The 20,373-nt window shown below is 46.0% G+C and overlaps 1 protein-coding gene across 6 annotated transcripts in view; it reads left to right on the top strand.

The window, feature by feature from the left end:
• LOC126534280 (uncharacterized) overlaps window positions 1–20,373 on the top strand; it is a 91,071-nt gene that overhangs the window by 67,694 nt on the left and 3,004 nt on the right. For all 6 annotated transcript variants that reach the window (XM_055072789.2, XM_055072790.2, XM_050181548.3 and 3 more), the window contains 6 exons: window positions 325–441; window positions 1,998–2,249; window positions 5,636–5,752; window positions 7,948–8,022; window positions 11,998–12,069; window positions 12,359–12,505. In XM_055072789.2, coding sequence (XP_054928764.1) covers window positions 325–441; window positions 1,998–2,249; window positions 5,636–5,752; window positions 7,948–8,022; window positions 11,998–12,069; window positions 12,359–12,505 — 780 coding nt within the window. The remainder of the gene's footprint in view (window positions 1–324; window positions 442–1,997; window positions 2,250–5,635; window positions 5,753–7,947; window positions 8,023–11,997; window positions 12,070–12,358; window positions 12,506–20,373) is intronic.

The following is a 20,373-nucleotide window of genomic DNA, read 5'->3' as shown; positions in this document are numbered from 1 at the left end:
TTGGTTCTGATCGACTTCTCATTTATCTTCTGTTCATTTCAAGACTGCATCGTGTAACGAATAGATAAATCTGCCATAAAATCCGCACATATGCTAATGCAAGGTTTTCTATTGAATACCAGAGTTCTTAATTGTTTTAAATATTTTTTTCCAACGACGAAGCATTTTTTTTTTTTAAGTTGTGTTTGCGTAAATTATTTTCTCTTTCTTCTTTTCTGGTCCAAAACTTTTTCCCTCGCATTTAGGTTGTAGTTAGTATATATGGGTGATCAACAGTGCGTGCGGGAAATGCGTATCCCTGCCAACACCAGGCTCCTCTCGCAGACTGGGGAATACCTCAGCAGCTTCAATGCGGAGGCACCCATCATCTGCACGACACTCGCCTGGGGCAAAATCTACCTTGGCCTGCAGACAGGACACGTCGCAGTGTTCAACCTCAAGGTAATTGCACGCCAAGTAAATTGAAAAAGGCACACCTCTGAACACACAGCCGAACCAAAGTCACACCAGACACAGGAAGACCTTCGCTGTGTCTGTCATTTGTTATAAGCCTAATGCTGATGTCGGTGGGGAATGAGAATTTGTGGTTGGCTCTGAGCAAAAAAAAAAAAGAACATCAGCAAAGGGTCTCCTGTTCATTTTGATGCTCGACAGCAGCTGGCCATTCCAATACAAGGCACACGAGCGATGCTAAATATTGCAAACGCACTTTGCACCTTCACTAATGTGCAACCATGCAGTTGATGTGATCACACGGTATTGGTGTGTTGGCTTGCTGGCTGAGGGGCTAGCCAAGCCAAGCCATTTTCTGAAATTTGCACGCACGTACAGAATGTGCCGTCTCAGTTCGCTCGCTCTTTCTCCGAGAGTATTTGACATTTTTGCAACTAGAACATATTTTTGAGCTGCTGAGCGACTGAATATTTGCTTCCCCGTAGCCAATATTATCTCGCATCTTGCATTTTCAGTTTCACTATAGAAGTGGAACACTTATAGATATAAGGCCTGGCCAACCAAATTTTAGACTTCCTATTTACTCGAATTTAGGCCGGCCCCGATTCTAAGCTGACCCCCAAATATCCGAAGCCAGAAAAAAAAAAATTTTAATTTACCTCAAATGTAGGCCGAACAAGAAAGGGAGGACAGCGTTCACAAAATGAAAACAGCATTTATTTAATATGAACATGCCGAGCTCACTCTACGTCATCATTGCTGCTAGCCTCTTACGCTTGCAGACGCACGCGAGCTGCATCCGCGTGCTCACACATACGCAGACATTGCAGCAAGGCTCGTACGCATCGAAACACGGCGCAATCTTGGTGAACAGCTCCTCTCTGTTATCACGCGCTTATCTTCCTTATCGCTGTCATCTCCTCGTTGCAGCACACGTAAAAGGTGCCTCCCATTGCCCCCTCCAACGACGGACATTTTTCTCTTCGATGCTGAAGTCCCACCCACCTTGAACATTTCACGATGCCTCTGTGGCTAGCACAACTTTTCGTTTGAAAGCGGTGCTATAGTGGTTACGATGACGCTGCACCACATGGCTATGTAACACAACTCAAAATGATGATGTTGCTCGTGTACTTCAGTTGGCTACTGGCGCGGCTAATAGCGGCTGCAATTCTGACTTTTCTGTATGGCGCTAGCTATGCACCATAGTTACCATTTTCAATTACAAACTGGCGTGGTTCTTAAAATTCTCGAATCTGACCCGACCCTAGAGTTTGGTATATGATTATTCGAAATAACTATCGGCCTAGATTCGAATAAATACGGTACCCCAATATATTTAACAATTCACTATATCTTTGTTTGATTGAATGATTCAATTTGTAGCTTTGTTACAACACCCGCTGCTTACCATATCTTGTCCCCGACCCCGCATTTTGTCTAGCTTTGAATACGATGAAAAGAGACGGAACAAAGAAACTTCAGAAGAACTCTGAAGGCAGATATTGAGACACTAAAAATGTTTGTCTCATTCTTTCCCACAGTCTCAGAAGTTCCAGGACAACTTCTACTGCTCCAATGCCTCTGTGAGCCGCATCACAACTTCGACGGAAGGAGCTCAGAAGCTCCTTTGCACCATCACCTTCGACGGCAGCATCACAGTCCGTGACCCGTCGACTGGTCTGCTGTTCCGGTGCTTCGAGGGGTGCGTGCAGCCTCCGTGCTACATCGCCATCAACAATGGCACCGTGTACACATCTTCGACAGACCGCACGATACGCATCCATGAGCTTCGGGTGAGTGCGTGTCACTGGCTCAGCCACTTGATGCTCAGCACTGCTCGCATGTCGATCATGAGAGCGTAAACTTTATTTTCAAATCAATAAGATTCGAGTCCGGCGTCCTTTTAGTGGGTCCGGGCACCCGCTGCTGACACGGTTCCGAGACCTTGTCGAGACAATGTCGATCATGAGGATCCGGACAAATCGCTATGACATGGTGACGACTCATCCAAATTTGCGGAGGGGACAGGAGTTGTAAGGGTGCGCGAACATTTGAAACGTTTGAATAATGAATTGAAGGGCATCCTATTCGATTCGGTCTTCGAATCAAATAGTTGCTAGTCGTTAATGCAAATATTTTTCGAATACTTTTTGAATATTTCAAAACATCAACTGCACCCAATGAAACATAAAACTGAAGCAATAGTACGGTAAATATTTCACCTAAGTAGGCATAGTATAGACACAAAATATAACAGTTTGTATAGTTGCTACATCACTTATGTATCCATACCTTACAGGCTATACAGTGATCATTCATTATCTCTGTAAAATCCTGTGCATGCAAAGAAACTACGTGTTTGCTGTTAACGCTCCATTCGTGCTTTTAATAAACACCGCTTGATAACCTGCTATGTAAAGACAGAAACTTGCTGACTTTAAGAATACTAGTATGCGAGCATCGTTTTATATGAATTGGGATAACAGCCGTTCATTATTCGGAAACTATTCATTTCGATTCACTTCTGGCAACATTCTATTCGTATTCAATTCAGTCTCAAAAATCACTTTTCACGCACTCCTGACGAGTTTTAAAACAGTCTAAGCCATAATGCATTAACTGCGTGCATTCTGTTTCAAGATGACTCAGACATTCTCTCTGGCTGCGGTGGATGATATGAATTTCTGAACAGCCGAGATCCATCACAGACAGTGTACTGCAGTCATAGCTTACAGTTGCAAAAACAGCATATAAAATCTTGGCCTCCCTCGCACCGGGTGGAAAACCGACACTTTGATATGCTCACTGCAGCGTGCTTTTGAACACCGGCAGTGCAGGTGAAGACGCGAACGTGAAGTTTTATACATTAACGCAGAGTCTCCTCAAGAGCATCGAAAGAAGAAATGTCCAGAAAGCCATCAAGGACTTCTGCAACTGAAAGGAACTGCCATAAATAAGCAAGAATGTTTTACCTTCACTTTGGTACTGTGATTGTAGTTTGTTAAGGGTCATACGAATCTCAGAAGATGTGCATATTTCTTTCTTGTTGGAATTGAACCATGGCAATGCCTAGAATCTCAACTGCATACCACTAAAGCACTTGTAGCGTTCCTATGGGATACAGGGGTCAATGCGACTCTTTACCAACTTTTGTGTTAGTGCATGTGTTATACTGAAGTTATACCAGACCAATACATTGATGATACCTGCCACGTCCTTCTCATCTTCTTTTATGATAGATAATGAAGCTGGCAACAACCCAGTACGAACTTTTAATGCATATTTTCATTCCGTGTTCATTACTGACAGTAAAACAATACCCTTGTTGGACACTTCCTCTTCTTGCTGTTTCTGATATCACAATCTCAGCAGAAGGTGAACTGAACTTGATCCTTGAATTAGACGCCAAGAAATCTCCCCGCCCCGACAACATTCACAGCTGCTTCTTGTTGCACTATTCTTCATGGACTGTCAGTCATTTTTGAAAAATTATTACCTTCTAGTAGTATTGTACCCTCTCCGTGGAAGCTAGCGAAAGTTCTGCCTCTGTATAAATCGGGTGGCAAGTGCATACTCGTCAATGACAGACCAATTTTGCTAAGGTCCCACTCTTGTAAAATGCTTTAACACATTGTCCACAAGCACATCATTCATTTCTTAGAAATTCTCAACCTTCTAATTAGTGTGCGACATGGTTTCCAGCGTGGATTCCGCACTGTAACTCAGCTGACAATTCTCACACAAACTGACAGAGTTCTCGCACGACATTTCTTCTCAACTAGGTTTAGGCAAACAGATCAACTCAATTTTTGTAGATTTTTCTAAAATGTTCTACATAGTGCTTCATTCTAAACTTTTGTTTAAACTAAGGACTGTTCTAAAGAATGAAAAATTAATTGGCTAGATAGCCAGCTTTCTTTCTAACCGGTCACAATTTGGAAGTTTTAATTGCACAGAATCTGCAAAAATGCGAGTTTCATCCAGTGACCACCAGGGTTCAGTTTTAGGTGCTCTGTTAATCTTAACCTGTATAAATGACCTACAAGATAACTTGCCCTCTAAAACCTACCTATACGCCAATGTCTGCTTTATAATGAAATTGAAGCCCCCAGAGGAAACTCCCGAATTCATTTGCCCTGTTTCGCACCTGTTGTGAGACATGGCAAATGAACATCAATTTTTCAAAAACCATTGTTATGTCATTTACAAACAGGACTACACCTTCATTTTTTTTATTATTCACACAATAACTCAGCTTTAAACAGGGTATCCAACTATATATATCTAGCTGTCATCTTCACAAGTACTCCATCTTAGGGTCAGTAGCTAACAAAGCATTAAAAGAGCTAGAATAGGTGAAACGTGCAATTCCATCTGCCCCAAAAGAGACTAAGCTTCCATTATACAAAACGCTAATCCGGCTCGTACTAGAATACGCCTCAGTTGTCTGGTGTCTGCACCATCTCTGTCATGTAAGAGAAATTGAGGCGGTACAAAATGAGGCTGCGCACGTTATATGCCCCAGATTCGACAAATACTTCTCCTCGTCATGTGCCTTTCCTTCACTGAACTGAACTCTGTTTGTTGTGAAATCGATTCACTGAAATTAATGTACAAATTCACAAACTCTTTTTGTCGACTATCACATGGTGAATATACTTTTCCATTGCCAAGCAGTCTTTGTCTTGCAATTTTCGTGAAATTTACCTGTAACTAGTTTTTGCTCACACTAACACATTTAAAACAAAGTTTTTTTCCATGCACCATTGAACTGTGCAGTTCTTTACCTGGCAGTATCTATTCCATCCCATCAAAGCAATTTGTCACCACAATCGTTGTAGACAAAGCATAGTACCATTTCCTCTGTTTTTTGTATAATTTCTAATTTGTTGTTACATACTTTTTCGCACTGTACTTTAGATTTATAACCCACTTTTACAATAGCCCTTTCAGGGCTGTAGTATGTTTAAATAAATGAATAAATAAATGACCACTCACAAGTGGATTGTATGGATTGTATGGGCCCATATGGTCCAGGTCACATGGTGTGGTGTTATCTGGACTGGTTGAAAAGCAGTTTTTATTCCTGATTGTTTATATCTAAGGCCAAGTGCAAAGTCTCAACACGACCTTAGCTACCAAAAGTATTTTTTTTTTCTTGTCCTCCTTATTTGACCAGACGGGCTGCCTCCAGAAGGTGTACGAATGCCGAAGTGCTGCCACGGGATTACGCTTCCACAGGGGCCTCATCGTGTGTTGCTCCTTTGACGGTCTGATACGCTGCTACCGCGCAAAGGTGAGCAGCTGCGGTCAGGCTGGACCTCCCAGTCGTTTGCTACATTTACGCGGTGCTAATGCACCTCGGAGTCTTAATGTATACCTAACTTTTATTTTATTTTTAATGTATTACCCTCTGATATTCACTCTCTGAAAAAAAAGTCACACATGCAGAACTTACCTTCACAGAATGGAATGCTATTCACACTTGTCATGTCATAACATGTCATCCTTTGCACTGTCCAGTGAATTTGAAATGGCTTGCCTCTTGAATGACTTCGCAACCATCAACAGCGGGGTAATGGCTCAAGCCTCAACAAACCACTTAAATGGTTCATCCAACAACACACAAATGCCTCCAGATGCTTCGCACATGCTTCGGTGCGTCCTTTTTCTTTTGAATGAGTTTTTGTAAAGAAAGTGGTGCGTTGTCGTTGCAACCACTTTCACATTGTCATTGCAACATGACAACGTGTTCTGCGGCTGTCTTGTGATGCCAGTCATAATGGAGTTGGCTTTGATGGTAGGCTGTTGCCGCAATCACAAACATAGTTTTGGTTGGCGGCACAATACAGGACATTTGATTTTCTGGAAACTAGACGTTTTCATAAAGGCTAGGCAGTGTTTACATTGGTAACTGACAGCACTCCTGTCGACCTGTTCTAGTACCCTCCTTTAGTACGTTTGCACAGTATTGCACAGTATTTGCGTAGTATACACAGGAGCAAAGTGTGACATCCTCCATAGTACCTAGGCAAGTGCACATTAGAAGCAAGAGTCTAAAGCAAAACGTCCCCAGATGTGTGAGTCTCTGTCACAACTCACACATGTGCATGACGCTCAGCCAAAGACTATAAAAACGGTCTCATTTTGGAGTTTATCCGCTATGCAGCTCGACTAGGGATAAATGTGCAAAGTATACCCTTCTCTATGGTACTGTAGTACCTACGGAAAGAGAGATTCCAAGAGGCGAAAGTGCCCAGAGGAGGTATTCTGATTGGCTGCGCTGGGCTGCGCATCCGCGGCAGCGAGGCACCACAACCAATCAGCACTTCAGCAACAGACGCAATGGACATGTCCACTAGGTGGACTCTTACAGAATACTTCCCCAGATGTCTGTCTTATGCTCAACACTCGAGTAAGTATGAGGGAAAAAGATCTCCATGCTCCCCCTTTTCTGACGAAGGGGATGGCTCAGTGAGGAAGTTGACTGCGCTCCTCACATGTTGGGTTTGCAGTTTCACGTGGATCGTCGTATGAAACGGGACGCGTGTAATCTCACTTGGTGTGATCACGGTTTTTAATGCATTGTCTCACCAGGACCGCACTAACCCATCTTAAAACCGATGTCATTGCAAAATCGGGGGACGTATAACCAGGGTTCCACTGTATAGCTTAAGCTAACCTTAACATGAGAAAATTATTAGGTTCCTAACAGTACACATTAGCACAAATGGGAACATGTGATATAGTCCATGCAAAACAGTTCATTGTTGCAAGATGAGCAGGGCGAGATAATGGGCAAAGTGGCAACAAGCTCACCAATGCTTTAGCGTTACACAAGTCGATGACTGGAGAACAGTTGTGCCGGCCTGTGGCAGAGGAATGGGACGTCCTGGTGAGGCAGCTGTGTGCGAACTCAAGCCCAAAACCCGACTGCTCCATTCTTCCAACAGGCATGGCCTGGCAAAGTCACGAAGCATAGCGAAGCGTTGTGCAGCACTCGACTGATAGCTCCAGATGGGTGAAGTCTTGGTGGCTCGGGTCCGGAACCTGGTGGGCCGTCTTCAACTCCTGGTCCGGTGGCCAATCTTCTTCCTGCGTCGCTTCCTGGAACTCTGCCCTGTTCTACAATGTGCTTCACTTCTTCTTCCCTTCGTGGCCTCATTTTTTCTGAAGATTGGTTTCCATTGGAACTCCGTGTTCTTCAGTGATTGGTTCTTTGGAGCTCCTTGGATTCCTGCGATTGGCTTCTGTTTCCTTCATTTATTTTTTGCACCGCATGCCTTTGCGCTTGGGTCTTTGTCGTTGTCTTTTCCGAAGTACTGCACTCGGCCTCACACACTTCACTCATTGCACTACCTCTAAACAACATTGCTTACTAGCTTTGACGATTAGCAGTGAGCTGTTTAACCAAAGAATGAAGGGATGATTTGTAGTTTTTCTTTTTACTTTCACCTAACTTGTTGCACTTCTGTTCCTCTTCTTCTAAAGGACTTCTCGTGCGATGTGGTCTACTATGGTGCAGGCAAGAACATGGTCATGAGCATGGATGTCAGCGGCCCACTGGTCAGTATTGTTTTGTTGAAGGCTGCCATCCGCATTGTAGTAGTGCTTAATTGCTTATAATGCCAGTGCTAGAGGAAGGCAGGTGTGTCCTCTGAACGCTCATAGACCTTTAGCCGGCCCCTGATAACACACTGGTGGTAATCAACGGTTGCTTATGTACTGGGATATTTGTTGTGTGACCACATTTCAGATGGAGAAATCGCCGTGTTGTCGGCCCCTTTTAAACTAATACACTAAGTGATTCTAGGAAGCAGTGGTTCCAAACTGATTTCAAAGATTGTGAGGCATTTGTTGTACCCAGTTCAATACACTATGAGATATATTGGAAAGGAGGAGAGTTTCCCATTGTTACCATTCCAGTTTCCCATTGTTAACTCCGAGTGAGTGCAGATGTGAAAGGACTATGTGGGTCACGCACACAAAACATACACACAAGCTCTGCAAACCACGTGTGGTTTGTGGTCCACATGTCATTGTGTTCGAGGCCCCTGCTTTGGAGCCTAAACTGCTTTCAGCACCACTGAAACCAAACACCATTCCACAGCAAAAGAAAACTAAAACTTTTTCGCGTTTATTTATGGCCAGTGAAAGTGCATTCATGCTAATTAATTGATAATTGATCAGTAACTGGTTCGCTGTGTTGTTCTCAACCGAAAGTTTGCTTCAGAATGTCAGAAACACTGGTATGAGTTTGGCATTATGTTTCCCACACGTCATTTTGGAGTATCAAAGTTTGCCATCAAACATGTAATATTGGGTGTTATGGGATTGATGTAATAGCATTGTACAGAACAATCCCCCGGCCTTCATTCTTGGTGTCAGCACAAAATAAAGCAGGCCGGTTTTAAAGGCACTGTAAAAGACCTCCATAAAGGTGATTGTAATACCAGTGCAGTGACTGCACGATGTGTGCTTTTCAAGGTTTTTTTAACCCTTTACACGCCAAGAACGAATCTCGCTCGTCCAGGTACTTTCTTTTCACTACTGAGTGCCACAGACAAGTGGCATTCGTTCCACAGTTTTGATGTGAATGCTGGGCTATTTTTAAATGGCACCAGCTTCCCAGAAAACTCACTTTTTGAGAGCTCAGTTGGCAGAAGCAATGCTGAAGTGTGGTTTCCCCGGGTCTTAATAATGTTGGCGGGGGGTGGAGGCGGCTGCAGCTACGATGGTTGCCTTTTCAATATCAGAGCCAGTTTCTTTCAGTGTTTGTTTCCTTCTTTTCTTTTCTTTTTTCGACTCGAGTAAAACAATTACGCCTGGCAAATACTAGTGGACCATGTTGCGAGCTTCAACTTAGCACTAATGATTGCAAGGAAGATTTAAAACCTCTAGCAAACTCTCTTGTGTGGACATGGCTAGAAAAGAGCACTTTGCAATCAGCACCTCTGCAATTTCCTTTCTAAGCGGCACTAGCAGAGTGCATCACGTGGAGGATAACAAAAGCGGACTTGACTTCGGTTCCAGGAAATATCGCACTTGATATTGACTCTTTGTGAGGCCTTGCTTATGCGCAAACCATGAAAAAAATGATTGACTAATAAACAACAAAACACGAACTGCTGATATTGCAGTAATGAAAGCTGTTCATATTGAATCAGTTATCTAAAAAAAAAGGAAGTTGGCATAGAAAGGGTTAATGCCTTGGCATTATACAGATCCAAACTTGGTATTCAGTGATATGGGGAGGTATGTTCTCGGCAGAGTGACAGAGTCGGCTAGGAGGAGCAGTGGAGTGGTCCGACATGAAGAAGTGCCTCAGTCTTGTACAGAGAGGCACGTGACACGACGAGTGGCCGTGTTTGTGTGGATGTACGACGGGCACGCTCCATTGCACAGTGCTCTCCACCACGCTGCATACCTGCCAAGTCTCGGAACATTTTTTCGTAATGTTTACAAATTTGAACTCGTGCGATTTTTATGAATGTTGCTTTAAAGGGACACTAAAGCAAAACACTAAATCAATGTAGACTGATAAAGTATTGTTCAAAAACAACTCTAGCGACGTTAATTTCGCAATAATAGGCTGATTATTAGAAGAGTGAAAGAAGGTCAGAGTTCCTTTCTTCTTCTTGTTTCCTTTTTTTTTTTTATGCCGAAGCTTCAACAAAAGTATGTCACTGTTATTACGTCACGGATTTCAAAGTATTTTTTCATGTTTGGATCGTGTTGGCGCAGTAAAAGTTCCCGAAACTTGCCATGTGAAGTCTTTGGTTCTTTTAGAACACAATGCAGTGTATTTTAACCGATAAAGAATGAACTAGGAACTGGCAAACCTCACCAAAATCTATGACTTCACGGTGAGTTGGTACGTGAACTTCAAGGCACCATCGCCACACGTCTTTCGTATTTTTTCCACCTTTTCTGGCTTGCCAAGCATCTTGCAATAAGGATGGTGTTCTTGGTTTCGTAAAAGGGTAATTTACTAATGCAGGTGAAATTATCTTTCTCTTTAAGCCTTGCGTCCCTTCAAGTCTTACAGAAAAAATTATTCTGTTTGCAAAAGTGTTTTAAAGCTCTCGATAGATAGGCAGCGAATGTTGCAAGCATGCACTCAAAAAAAAAAAAAATTGTGATTGCACTTACGCCACCCTCTTGTGGCCGAGCAAGGTGCCAGGTCAATGTTATTTCTTGCTTTGAGCAATTTTTTTTTTTTTTCAGAAGATTTCCTTAAGCGCATGAAACTGCAGCAGCAAAGTCACTGAAAAAGATCACTAAGATCTAAAAACAGTGCATAGCTAAAAATAATGCTATGCCATTGGTCTAAAGGATTGTCTAAAGGACTAAAGGCCATGGCCTTGAGGGATGCTGGCCTAACAATCTCTGGGTAGTCATTGTACATGCGCATAATAGCCAAGAATGTGGATGTGGGAACAGCCATCACTGTAGCACAGTCGGCGGTGCAACATGCATGTATCCGGAGGTGTGGATACGGCTTCCACCGGCGGCAAGTTGGTTTTTTTCTTCCACCTTCATTTCTCTTCAGCTTATCATTTCTACGCTTCAATTAAAACTATGAATAACTTTCCCCATGCTTCCGTTTGCTTCGTATGGCTGTGATTTAACTAAAATTGGGTCCCTCGGTACACCTTCTTGTTCATTGTCAGCACTGTCTGGTGTTGTAGTTTGCTGCTGGTGTGCCGCGTCTGGAGGTAAATTATTGTTAATAAAGTGCATATGTATCCCTCAAAAAATGTGTGCCGAGGGCAAATTAAAAAAAAAATGAAAGGAAAATTTGCTTCCCCCCTCTCCTCCTTTCTTGCTGCATTCCCAGGATTCTTAAGACTTTTAATGTTCACATGTTGGCAGTTATGACGCTGTAATGTATGGAGTTTGTTCTAATAACGCAATGTAATAAAGCAATGTAGAATGTCATAATACCATTGCATTACAGGTGTATAGCGTGTGAGGACCTATGATTTTGATTTATCTGCTGCATGATACTAAGATATCTGAGCTGGTGGGGGATACTCCTGTCTTTCTCGGTTTTATCTGTGTGTCATCTTTTTGCACTGCATACAACTAGTAAAAACCATTTTTGATCATTTGTAGGCTCTGTGTCAATCTGACAGGCGCACAGCTTTAAGAAAATTGACTCGCATTTTCTTAATTTTTTTTCTGGCACGACACGTAAACCTCTGGAGCAGGCCACAGAAAGTTTTCGGAAAGCTGTGATCTCAAAATTCTTTTCTACCTTTATTGGGGGGGATGGGGGTCAGACGTCCATGCCATGGACATCTGAACTTCCTTGCAGTAGAAGGGACGCATTAGCACTTGGCGTTCCAAGGTAGTCTCACTAGCAAGCATCAAATCGCAGTGCTGCTTATCTTCAGTAGTCTGAATAAAACAGGCCTGTTCGGCCTGACATGGCCATTTGGACTTGTGCCTTTGCTTTTTCACACCGTGCTTTCAATAGCTTTGCTTTTAGATGCCTAATGCAACCTGTTTGCCCTTGTTTTCTGGCTTCGCTTCCAGATTGCCACTGGCAACCGCAAGGGCAAGATTGAAGTCATCAAGTTTGATAAGTCAAACCTGCAGACCTGTGAGGTAAGTTTTGGAACATTCCCTCAGGAAAGAAAGTGCAGAATTAACAATGTAGGCAGTTTCACTAAAATGTCACACAGGCACTTCTGCACTGTGCTGATAGTTTGATACTCTGACTCTCAAGTTTGCAGGCCTTCCAATGATAACATTCATAGATGCATGGTGTTTCTAATGGCGCATAATTTACTGTAACCGAGTTTGTTATAACCCGGGTTTTGCTGTTGTGGAAGATGCACAGAATGCTTGTGGGGGAGAATACTAACTGGCAAGAGCTACTCATTTTTTTCCCCAGATTCGTTCGTGCAACCTCAAGTTTGCGCGGGAGGATGACCTGGTGCATCATCTCAAGCGGGAGCACATCGGCCTCGGAGCAAAGGGTGCCATGACGTGCCCATGGAACCAGTGCCAGATGAGCTTTTCGGGGCCTAACTCCAACAAGGTGTGGCTTGGCATAGTGAGGCTATATGATTGTGGAATGTGTGCTCTGTGCAAATGTGCTTACTGAATTAATTTTGCAGAATGGTGATGATAACATTGTTTTCATTCAGTTCAACCTCCCCTCTCGAAAGGCAACTGCAATGAAATTTCACTTTCACCAAATAGGTTATAGACGAGTACAGTCAAACCCACTTACAACAATACCAGTTTTAACTACAGTCGAATCTCGATAATTTGAACTTGGGGCCCAAAAATTTCTTCAAATTAGAAGAAGTTCTAATTGAAAGGACTTGTTCTTGAGATATTCGTGCACCATAGCACGATGCATGAATGGTGTGAGTCATAAAATATTGTGGTGCGCAAGCGCACAGCGAGCAATGACCACGAATCTGCCCAAGCCGGCCAACGCTCGCTTCCCAACAACGGCAGAAAACGCTAACCTTCAGGGAGCGGGCTAAGCTGGCGCTGGGTCGGTGCAGCTGGCGGCGCCGGCACGAAGGCGCGCATGCGCAAAGCCCGTTGAAGGTGAGAGATTTGAGAGGAAGGAAAGGGAAGCGTAGTTGCGAGGAAGGGCAGGAGGGAAGCAGATTTTTTTTTCCCGCCAGCTTGTTGAATGGCCTAGTCCGGCCTTGGCTACTCGAGTGCTACCGAAGCAGCGGAGTTTCCCAGGCTGGACTGGGCCTCTGCCAGCGCTACCCTCTGCATGCTCGCGTGCTTTTTCCATCGTCTGCTAACAGATTGACAGTGTGTTTATGTTCTTTGTTCTGCATTCTTAACACGAGTCATGTCTTTATGAAGATGACAAAGTCGTTGCTGCTGATCATAATCATGTTGGTCTGTTTCCTTCTGTTGTGGGGTCATCGTGTTCAAAAGATAAGGGGAATGAGGTAATGGGCGTTGCCCTCGCGTCCTTGTATTCAGGGTCTGTCTTGTCATACAGGATCGAATATGGTGTGCTGGCTCCAACAACCTTTCTATCAGGATGGCTCGGTTTAGACTCGTCGTTGTAAAAAAAAAAAACGCCAACGAGACCACACCAAGCCAGCCAAAACAAGTGCAAGCAAGAGCTGACGCGTGCAAACGATAGTGCTGAACAAGCGGTCCAGCTGAACCAGATGCGAGAAGGAATAGAGCGGTCGGGCGGGGCCACTCTCATTGGTCTCCTCTGCTCGCAGCTCGCTTGCCACTGCGGCGAGCTGGGAAAAATAGGACAGGACCGATCCCTCCTGCGGCACACATTTTTCCTCTAGTGTGGCTGGGACATTACGGCGCGACGCAGAAACGGCGACCTTGCCGTTTGAGAGAGGGTGAAATTTCCGCCACCTCCTTTTCTTTTTTTCTTTGCACGCAATGTTGTGGGGTCTCTCCTAAGCTTTTCCTATATGAGGGGTCAGAGCAATGCTGGTCGGAGGCACCGCTGCGGGATTTGGCACACTGCTGAGAGCATTGTCGGTGTGCAGTACATTTGAATTAACCATCACAAATACTTGCGTGTTCTCGTCCATTGGAATATGCATAACTTTGATGGAACCATAGCGTCGGTTTGAATAAACCGGAAGTTCGAGTTAAGCGTGTTCGAATTAAGGAGATTCGACTGTATACATATATCCGATGTAACAATGAGCAGTTGACGCAAGGTCTACTTTTGTATGTCTGCTATAGAGTTCCCAACCTGAATTTATGCCCCTGTCACTCAGGCACGTTGCAGCACTGTCGATTCCAATCCAGATCCGGTGTTTCCACACGGGCACTTTCAACTATGATGTTTCAATATCCAGATCCAGTAGATCATGATGGTAGGCTGAAGTCAAGATGCCACACTGTACGGTTAGCATTCTTTTTAGAAATGGGCTACTTAATCATCGCTTGTGCTAAAGCGCTCACCTGCTTGCAGCTTGCTACTACACAAATTTTACGATCAAGCGCGCACTGACATACACGAGGAAGCACAATGTGCATCGCACGCGCAAATCAACCGATGCTCAATGCATCACTCAAAGCATGTCGAAGTAGAACTGCAGCGATATTCTTGTCATCACGAGCAAACTATGATGACTGCGCTAGAAGGCAAAGCAACAACACTGCTGGGAATAATAGCAAACAACAAGTAAAACAGCAAAGGTTCGCATTCAGACTTACTGGATTCTGCGGGTGGCGGTTGTCCATGCCTGCCTGCGTTCCTTTTCATGCCAATCGCCTGATACTGATACCCGGGTGCTTCTGTTGCTGTTGCGGCAGTTGGCCATGCAGTATCAGGCACCTTAGCTACCCGTCCGCTGGACCATTGCGAAACAATGGCGACGCAAGGAGCAATATTGCAAAGCTTTCGGGCATTGCGAGCACCTCACGGGTGCCAGCGGGTGATGCGGCTGATGTCGCGACACCGCTCTCTGCCAGGGGGAAGAGTGGCGCTGGCATCTGCTGGCAAAGTTGAAGTGCAAAGCCCTATGGTGAAATAAACTGCTTACTACAATGTACCTGTGCTGCTCTTTCGTTTATAACTATGAAATCTGGCTAGTATGTGTGTGCTCCAAAGGGAAAACACCCACCTTTGTACCACACACCGCCATGGCGTGCCTTCGTCGCATTGCACCTCCGGCCTAGCATGCGCCTCTCTCCTGTTTCTTTTCCACCCTCTTGCCAATGTCGGAGGGGTGGAAGCCTTTGTGGAAGCCACACTAGCCTTTGCGCCTCACGGCGCAAAGGCTAGTGGGGCAAAGTGGCCTGCTTTTTTTTATGCGAAGCATATTACGAGAGCTCAACCCAGCTCCTCAGGCGCGGCGGTGTCGCCTTCAATACCACGTGACACCGTGACGTCACGACAGAGGAGAAACGGGGCTCCAACTCGCGCCGTCGCTCGCGGCGTCGCGGCGGTATATAAGCAGCTGCGCTTGCCTCTGCTAGACACTTACGAGGTGAGATGCCTCCTGGAGACAGAGCTGCTCGTTGGAATGAGAAGCGAAGGTTGCGGCGTGCTACAGAGACTGATTTTCTAGGTGGCTTTGGCTCAACTCTTGCAAGATGGGCTGGGTGGGAATCGAACCAGGGTCTCCGGAGTGTGAGACGGAGACGCTACCACTGAGCCACGAGTACGATGCTTCAAAGCGGTACAAAAGCGCCTCTAGTGAATGCGGTGTTGCCTTAGAAACGAGCTGTTTCTAAGGCTCAGGCGTGCGTCGCTTGCTCAGGCGCACATTTCGTTGCCGCGCTGAACGCTGCGTTGCTCGACGCTCACCGCGTCCAATGCGGGGCGCGTAGTCGCTGCGCCGTAGCCCATTGTCTTACACCCCTTGGCGGGTCGACGGGAACGCTGTCGCGTTCCACTCTTGAAGGCGAAGCAGAGTAACGCATGAGTTGTTTCTTCGTCTAGCCGAACCAAATATAGCCAAGCAACAGCAGTTCACCAGGCTAAACAGTGGTTCAACAACTAAAATAAAGGCTAGTATGCTTCGCATCCTGGGCTTAACCTTAGCTAAGCCACGGCCATTTTTTTTTTTTTTTTCAGACACCCAGTAGCTAGATTTAATTGATATAGCCTGTAGTGCAGCATGGGAACGTTCTGCAGTCGGAAACAACTTACGAAAGCAAGAGAGGCCCTACCCAGTTCGAAGCGCGGACTGCCATGTTCTCTGTCGGCGGGGTCACCGGTCATCCGGCTCATGATGGCAGTCTAGAGTGCACGCCCATTGGTGGCGGCTCGTGTGTAATCTGCCTTTGAGGGGCAAGTGCTGCTGACTTCTAAAGTTGTACCCGACTATAGCAAACGGGTTATTTTATCATAGAACACACATCAAAATTCGTGGTGGCAATGGTTGCTCTTTGTTACATATGAGTATTGTTGAAACTGATAATGTTATAAGTCAGCTCAACTGTACTTCTTTCTAATTAAGATGTTTGGATGCTTGTTCCCTCTGCTTTTTGTGCAACCTGGTTATAACAATTATTGGTTAGAACAATGGGATTGCCTTGGGGCTTGAATATTGCTTGTGAGTGGGTTCGACTGTACATAGTACGTATACCATCACCCTAGCAGCCTATCAGACCAGGCAGGCATCAGGTGATTAACTTATGTGACGCATATTCCAAAACATGGCTTACAGTGTACTATTCAGCATGTCGTGGGTACCACCAACCTCGGAGGTCATGCCTGGGTGCCCCACTGGTTCTTGAATGTTCTGGGTTCTGCATCATTTCCGGCGAGCAGTAATGACAATGTCTTTTGTTGCACGGTTAGGTAATAGTGAAACTAAATATTTGTCATTAGGTAATAAAAAGCAGCTTGGTGTGCTTCAACAAATCTATATAAAAACAAGCTTTCTTTTTAATTGATTACAGTGTTCAAATACTTTTCTCTTTTACTTCAAAACAGACACCATTTCACTCCTTAAAAAAAGTGAAAAATTACAGCTAAGTCTGTGGGAGTCTCGTATCTCACAGGTGTCCCACCAACCGCAGGTTCGAGCTTAGCAAGCGGCAGGGCCACGCCAACCCTCGCCTCGCGTAATCTAGTGCACCGCTGCACGCAACTTATTTAGATACTTCTATAGTTTCTGAACTCCTTGCCTATGAGTAGCAGGCTGCCCGCTGTCGTTCCCACCACCACAGCGCTCTGGTCAACGTTTGCGCCAAGAATGGGTGCGTCGTCTGCTATAGGCTAAGGAACAACTCGAGCTCGTAGAAAAATACACCCAGAAAATTGCGACCACACTGCAGACACCCTGTGTGGACGCAAAGCTTGCCCACCTTTGGGAAGCACGACACAGCCTCACCAGACGCTGGAAGAAACAACGACACAACAAGAAACTTCGCAAACGCATCCATGATCTCAACAAGCAAGCAGCTGAATACGCGTCCAAGCTGTGCAGAGAGAACTGGCTGAGCGTGTGTGATGGACTGCAGGGCACCCTTTCTACCAGGAAGACGTGGTGCCTCCTTCGTCACCTGATCGATCCTCTCGGCAGCAAGAGTGCCACTAATCGAAGCCTCACGCGCACCCTCAACAACTATACTGGGGGTGCCGACAAACTCATCAACGACCTGAAGGCCAAGTACCTGAAAACGGAGAAGGGTGATATCGCACCTCCCGACTACGCAGGACCTACCAATGAAGCGTTAGACAAGCCATTCACTGACACCGAGTTGATATCGGCAATCTCCGAGAGCAACAGGGGCAGCGCGCCGGGACCCGATACCATTACCTACAAGTTACTTAACAACCTCGGGCACAAGGCCCGCAGACAGCTGCTCGAGTATATGAACCGGGTCTGGGAGTCTGGCAATCTTCCACACGAATGGAAAGAGGCAGAAGTCCGCTTCATACCCAAGCCTGGGAAGACACCTCACATCGACAACATGAGACCGATATCCCTCACGTCCTGCGTGGCGAAGGTCATGGAACGTATGGTTCTTAAGAGGTTGCAGCGACATCTTGATGCCACCGATCAGATGCCAGAGACAATGTATGGCTTTAGGCAGCACCTGGGCACCCAGGATGTTCTCGTACAACTCAACGAACTGGTAATTAAGCGAGCAACGAAGCAATCGCCACGAGCGATACTAGCGCTAGACCTCACAGGTGCCTTTGATAACGTCACACATGAAAGTATCCTCCGCAACCTGCGCAACACGGGTTGTGGAGTGAAAACTTACAACTACATCCGAGACTTTCTTCGTGACCGAACGGCAAGGATCAGAATAGGAGAGGAGACATCCCAACCGATCTCCCTGGGGGATCGAGGAACGCCGCAAGGTTCGGTCCTTTCCCCCCTCCTATTTAACATGGCTCTCCTGCCGTTGCCCAAGCTTCTCGAATCAATAGATGGTCTGGGCCACGCATTATATGCCGACGACATCACCCTCTGGACTGCGAGGGCAGGGTCGGATGGCTGGATGGAAAACACGCTCCAAAAAGCGGCTGACACGATCAACAGCTATGTGAAGACATGTGGCCTTTGCTGTTCGCCTCAAAAATCGGAGCTGACAATAGTCAGACCACGTGCATCAAGGACACAAGCAGAAAACATAGAAATCACTTTGGAAGGGAACCGGATCCTCCCGGTACCTCAACTCAGGATCCTGGGTCTCCTGATCCAGGCAGACGGCAAGGCAACAGCCATGATTAGAAAAATGAAGCTCACGTCAGACCAAATCTTGAACATGATCAGACGAGTGGCCAACAGGCAGAGGGGTCTGAAGGAATCGGACACCTTGCGCCTCGTTGAGGCCTTTGTTATCTCACGAATCGTCTACGCAGCGCCGTACCTGCAGCTCCTCAAGAAGGACGTCTTACAACTTGACGCAATAATCAGGAAAGCCACGAAGCAGGCCCTGGGTATTCCCATAAATTCATCCACGACAAAATTACTTCAAATGGGAGTCCACAACACAGTAGCCGAGCTCGTAGAAGCCCACCTATCCAATCAAAGGGTACGCCTTAGCCAGACCAAGGCGGGCAGAAGCGTCCTCCGCAAGCTAGGATGGCAAGAATCGCACTACACCCGCCACGACCAGTTACCCGAAAAGTTCAGTGAGAAGTTGGAATGCAAACCGCTACCACGCAACATGAACCCCACAAGGCATGTCGGACGACGCGACGCCCGGGCAAGAGCCATCTCCAGGACCCTGGAGGAAGACGACACTGTTTTATATACAGACGCCTCTCTATCGAAACGCTCCACGAGGGCAACAGTCGTGGTCACCGGGCTAGAAAAGCTGGTCACCTGCGCATCAATCTACACTCCGTCTTCGGAGGAAGCAGAAGAAGCAGCGATAGCTCTCGCACTCCTACAACCAAACGTCACCAAGATCGTCACGGACTCACAAGCTGCATACAAGAACTACAGATCTGGCTGGGTGTCCCTTGCGGCACTAAAAATTCTTGGTAAAGCTACGCCTCCTAAACAAGCGATCGAATTAGTTTGGGTCCCGGCTCACTCCTCAGTTGAGGGCAATGAATATGCTCATCAACAGGCCCGAGCGCTAAACTCCCGGGCCAACGAGGAGGAGGCAAGGGGATGGCAACCCATCACAAATTATAGAGATATAGTCAAATATTACAGGGACGGCAGGAAGACATTCCCGCACCCCCACCACTCCTTGACCAGAGCCGAACAAACAATATACAGGCAAATCCAGGCAGGATCCTTTCCCCACCCCTGCCTCCAGAACAAGATATACCCAGAGAGATATAAGAACACATGTCCTCACTGCAATGCATTAGGAACCCTTCAGCACGTCATAGGAGAGTGCAATTTTTCCATACACCACCCCCCACCTATACCCATAACTAACCCCCCTGCTATCCCCACCCTTTACGAGCGATGGGAGATCATGCTGTCCAGCCCCGCCCTGGAAGACCAGCTCAGACTGATCCACAGGGGCCAGGCGGCCCTGGAAGCATATGGAGCCCGCGAAGAGGGAGCCACCCCATCAGACGCTTAACGCGTTTCATTTCATAATAGACCAGTAAAGTTTCTCTCTCTCTCTCTCTCTCTCTGCTATAGATTCTTGCAGTTATGGTTGTTTATCACAGTGCTCGGCATTTACATCAGGCTCGCAGAATAAAGAAGCCGTCAGGCTCCACAACATTTTATTCTTTTAGTTACGAAGACCCTAACTGGGAGGCTGAGTACACAAGCTGTGTCTCGTTGAAGTCTGAGTAAAAGTGGTGTGTCTTGCAAGCACCCTCCTTTAAAGTAAAATGAAAGCCGTGTCCGGGAGCGATCTTCGACGCCCCGTGCACAAACCGTGTGCTGCGAATAAACACCTCATCTTGCCGTGACACAGTATAGTCGAAATTGGGCCTTTCCTGTCGTATAGTCACACACGGATATCATTAATTGGCGCATAATCAGATGCACACCAGAAGCA

The sequence above is a fragment of the Dermacentor andersoni genome, chromosome 7 (assembly GCF_023375885.2).
Source record: "Dermacentor andersoni chromosome 7, qqDerAnde1_hic_scaffold, whole genome shotgun sequence".
Taxonomy (NCBI): domain Eukaryota; kingdom Metazoa; phylum Arthropoda; class Arachnida; order Ixodida; family Ixodidae; genus Dermacentor; species Dermacentor andersoni.
Note: the sequence above shows the minus strand (reverse complement) of the source record. Positions and strands in the feature narration are given on the sequence as shown.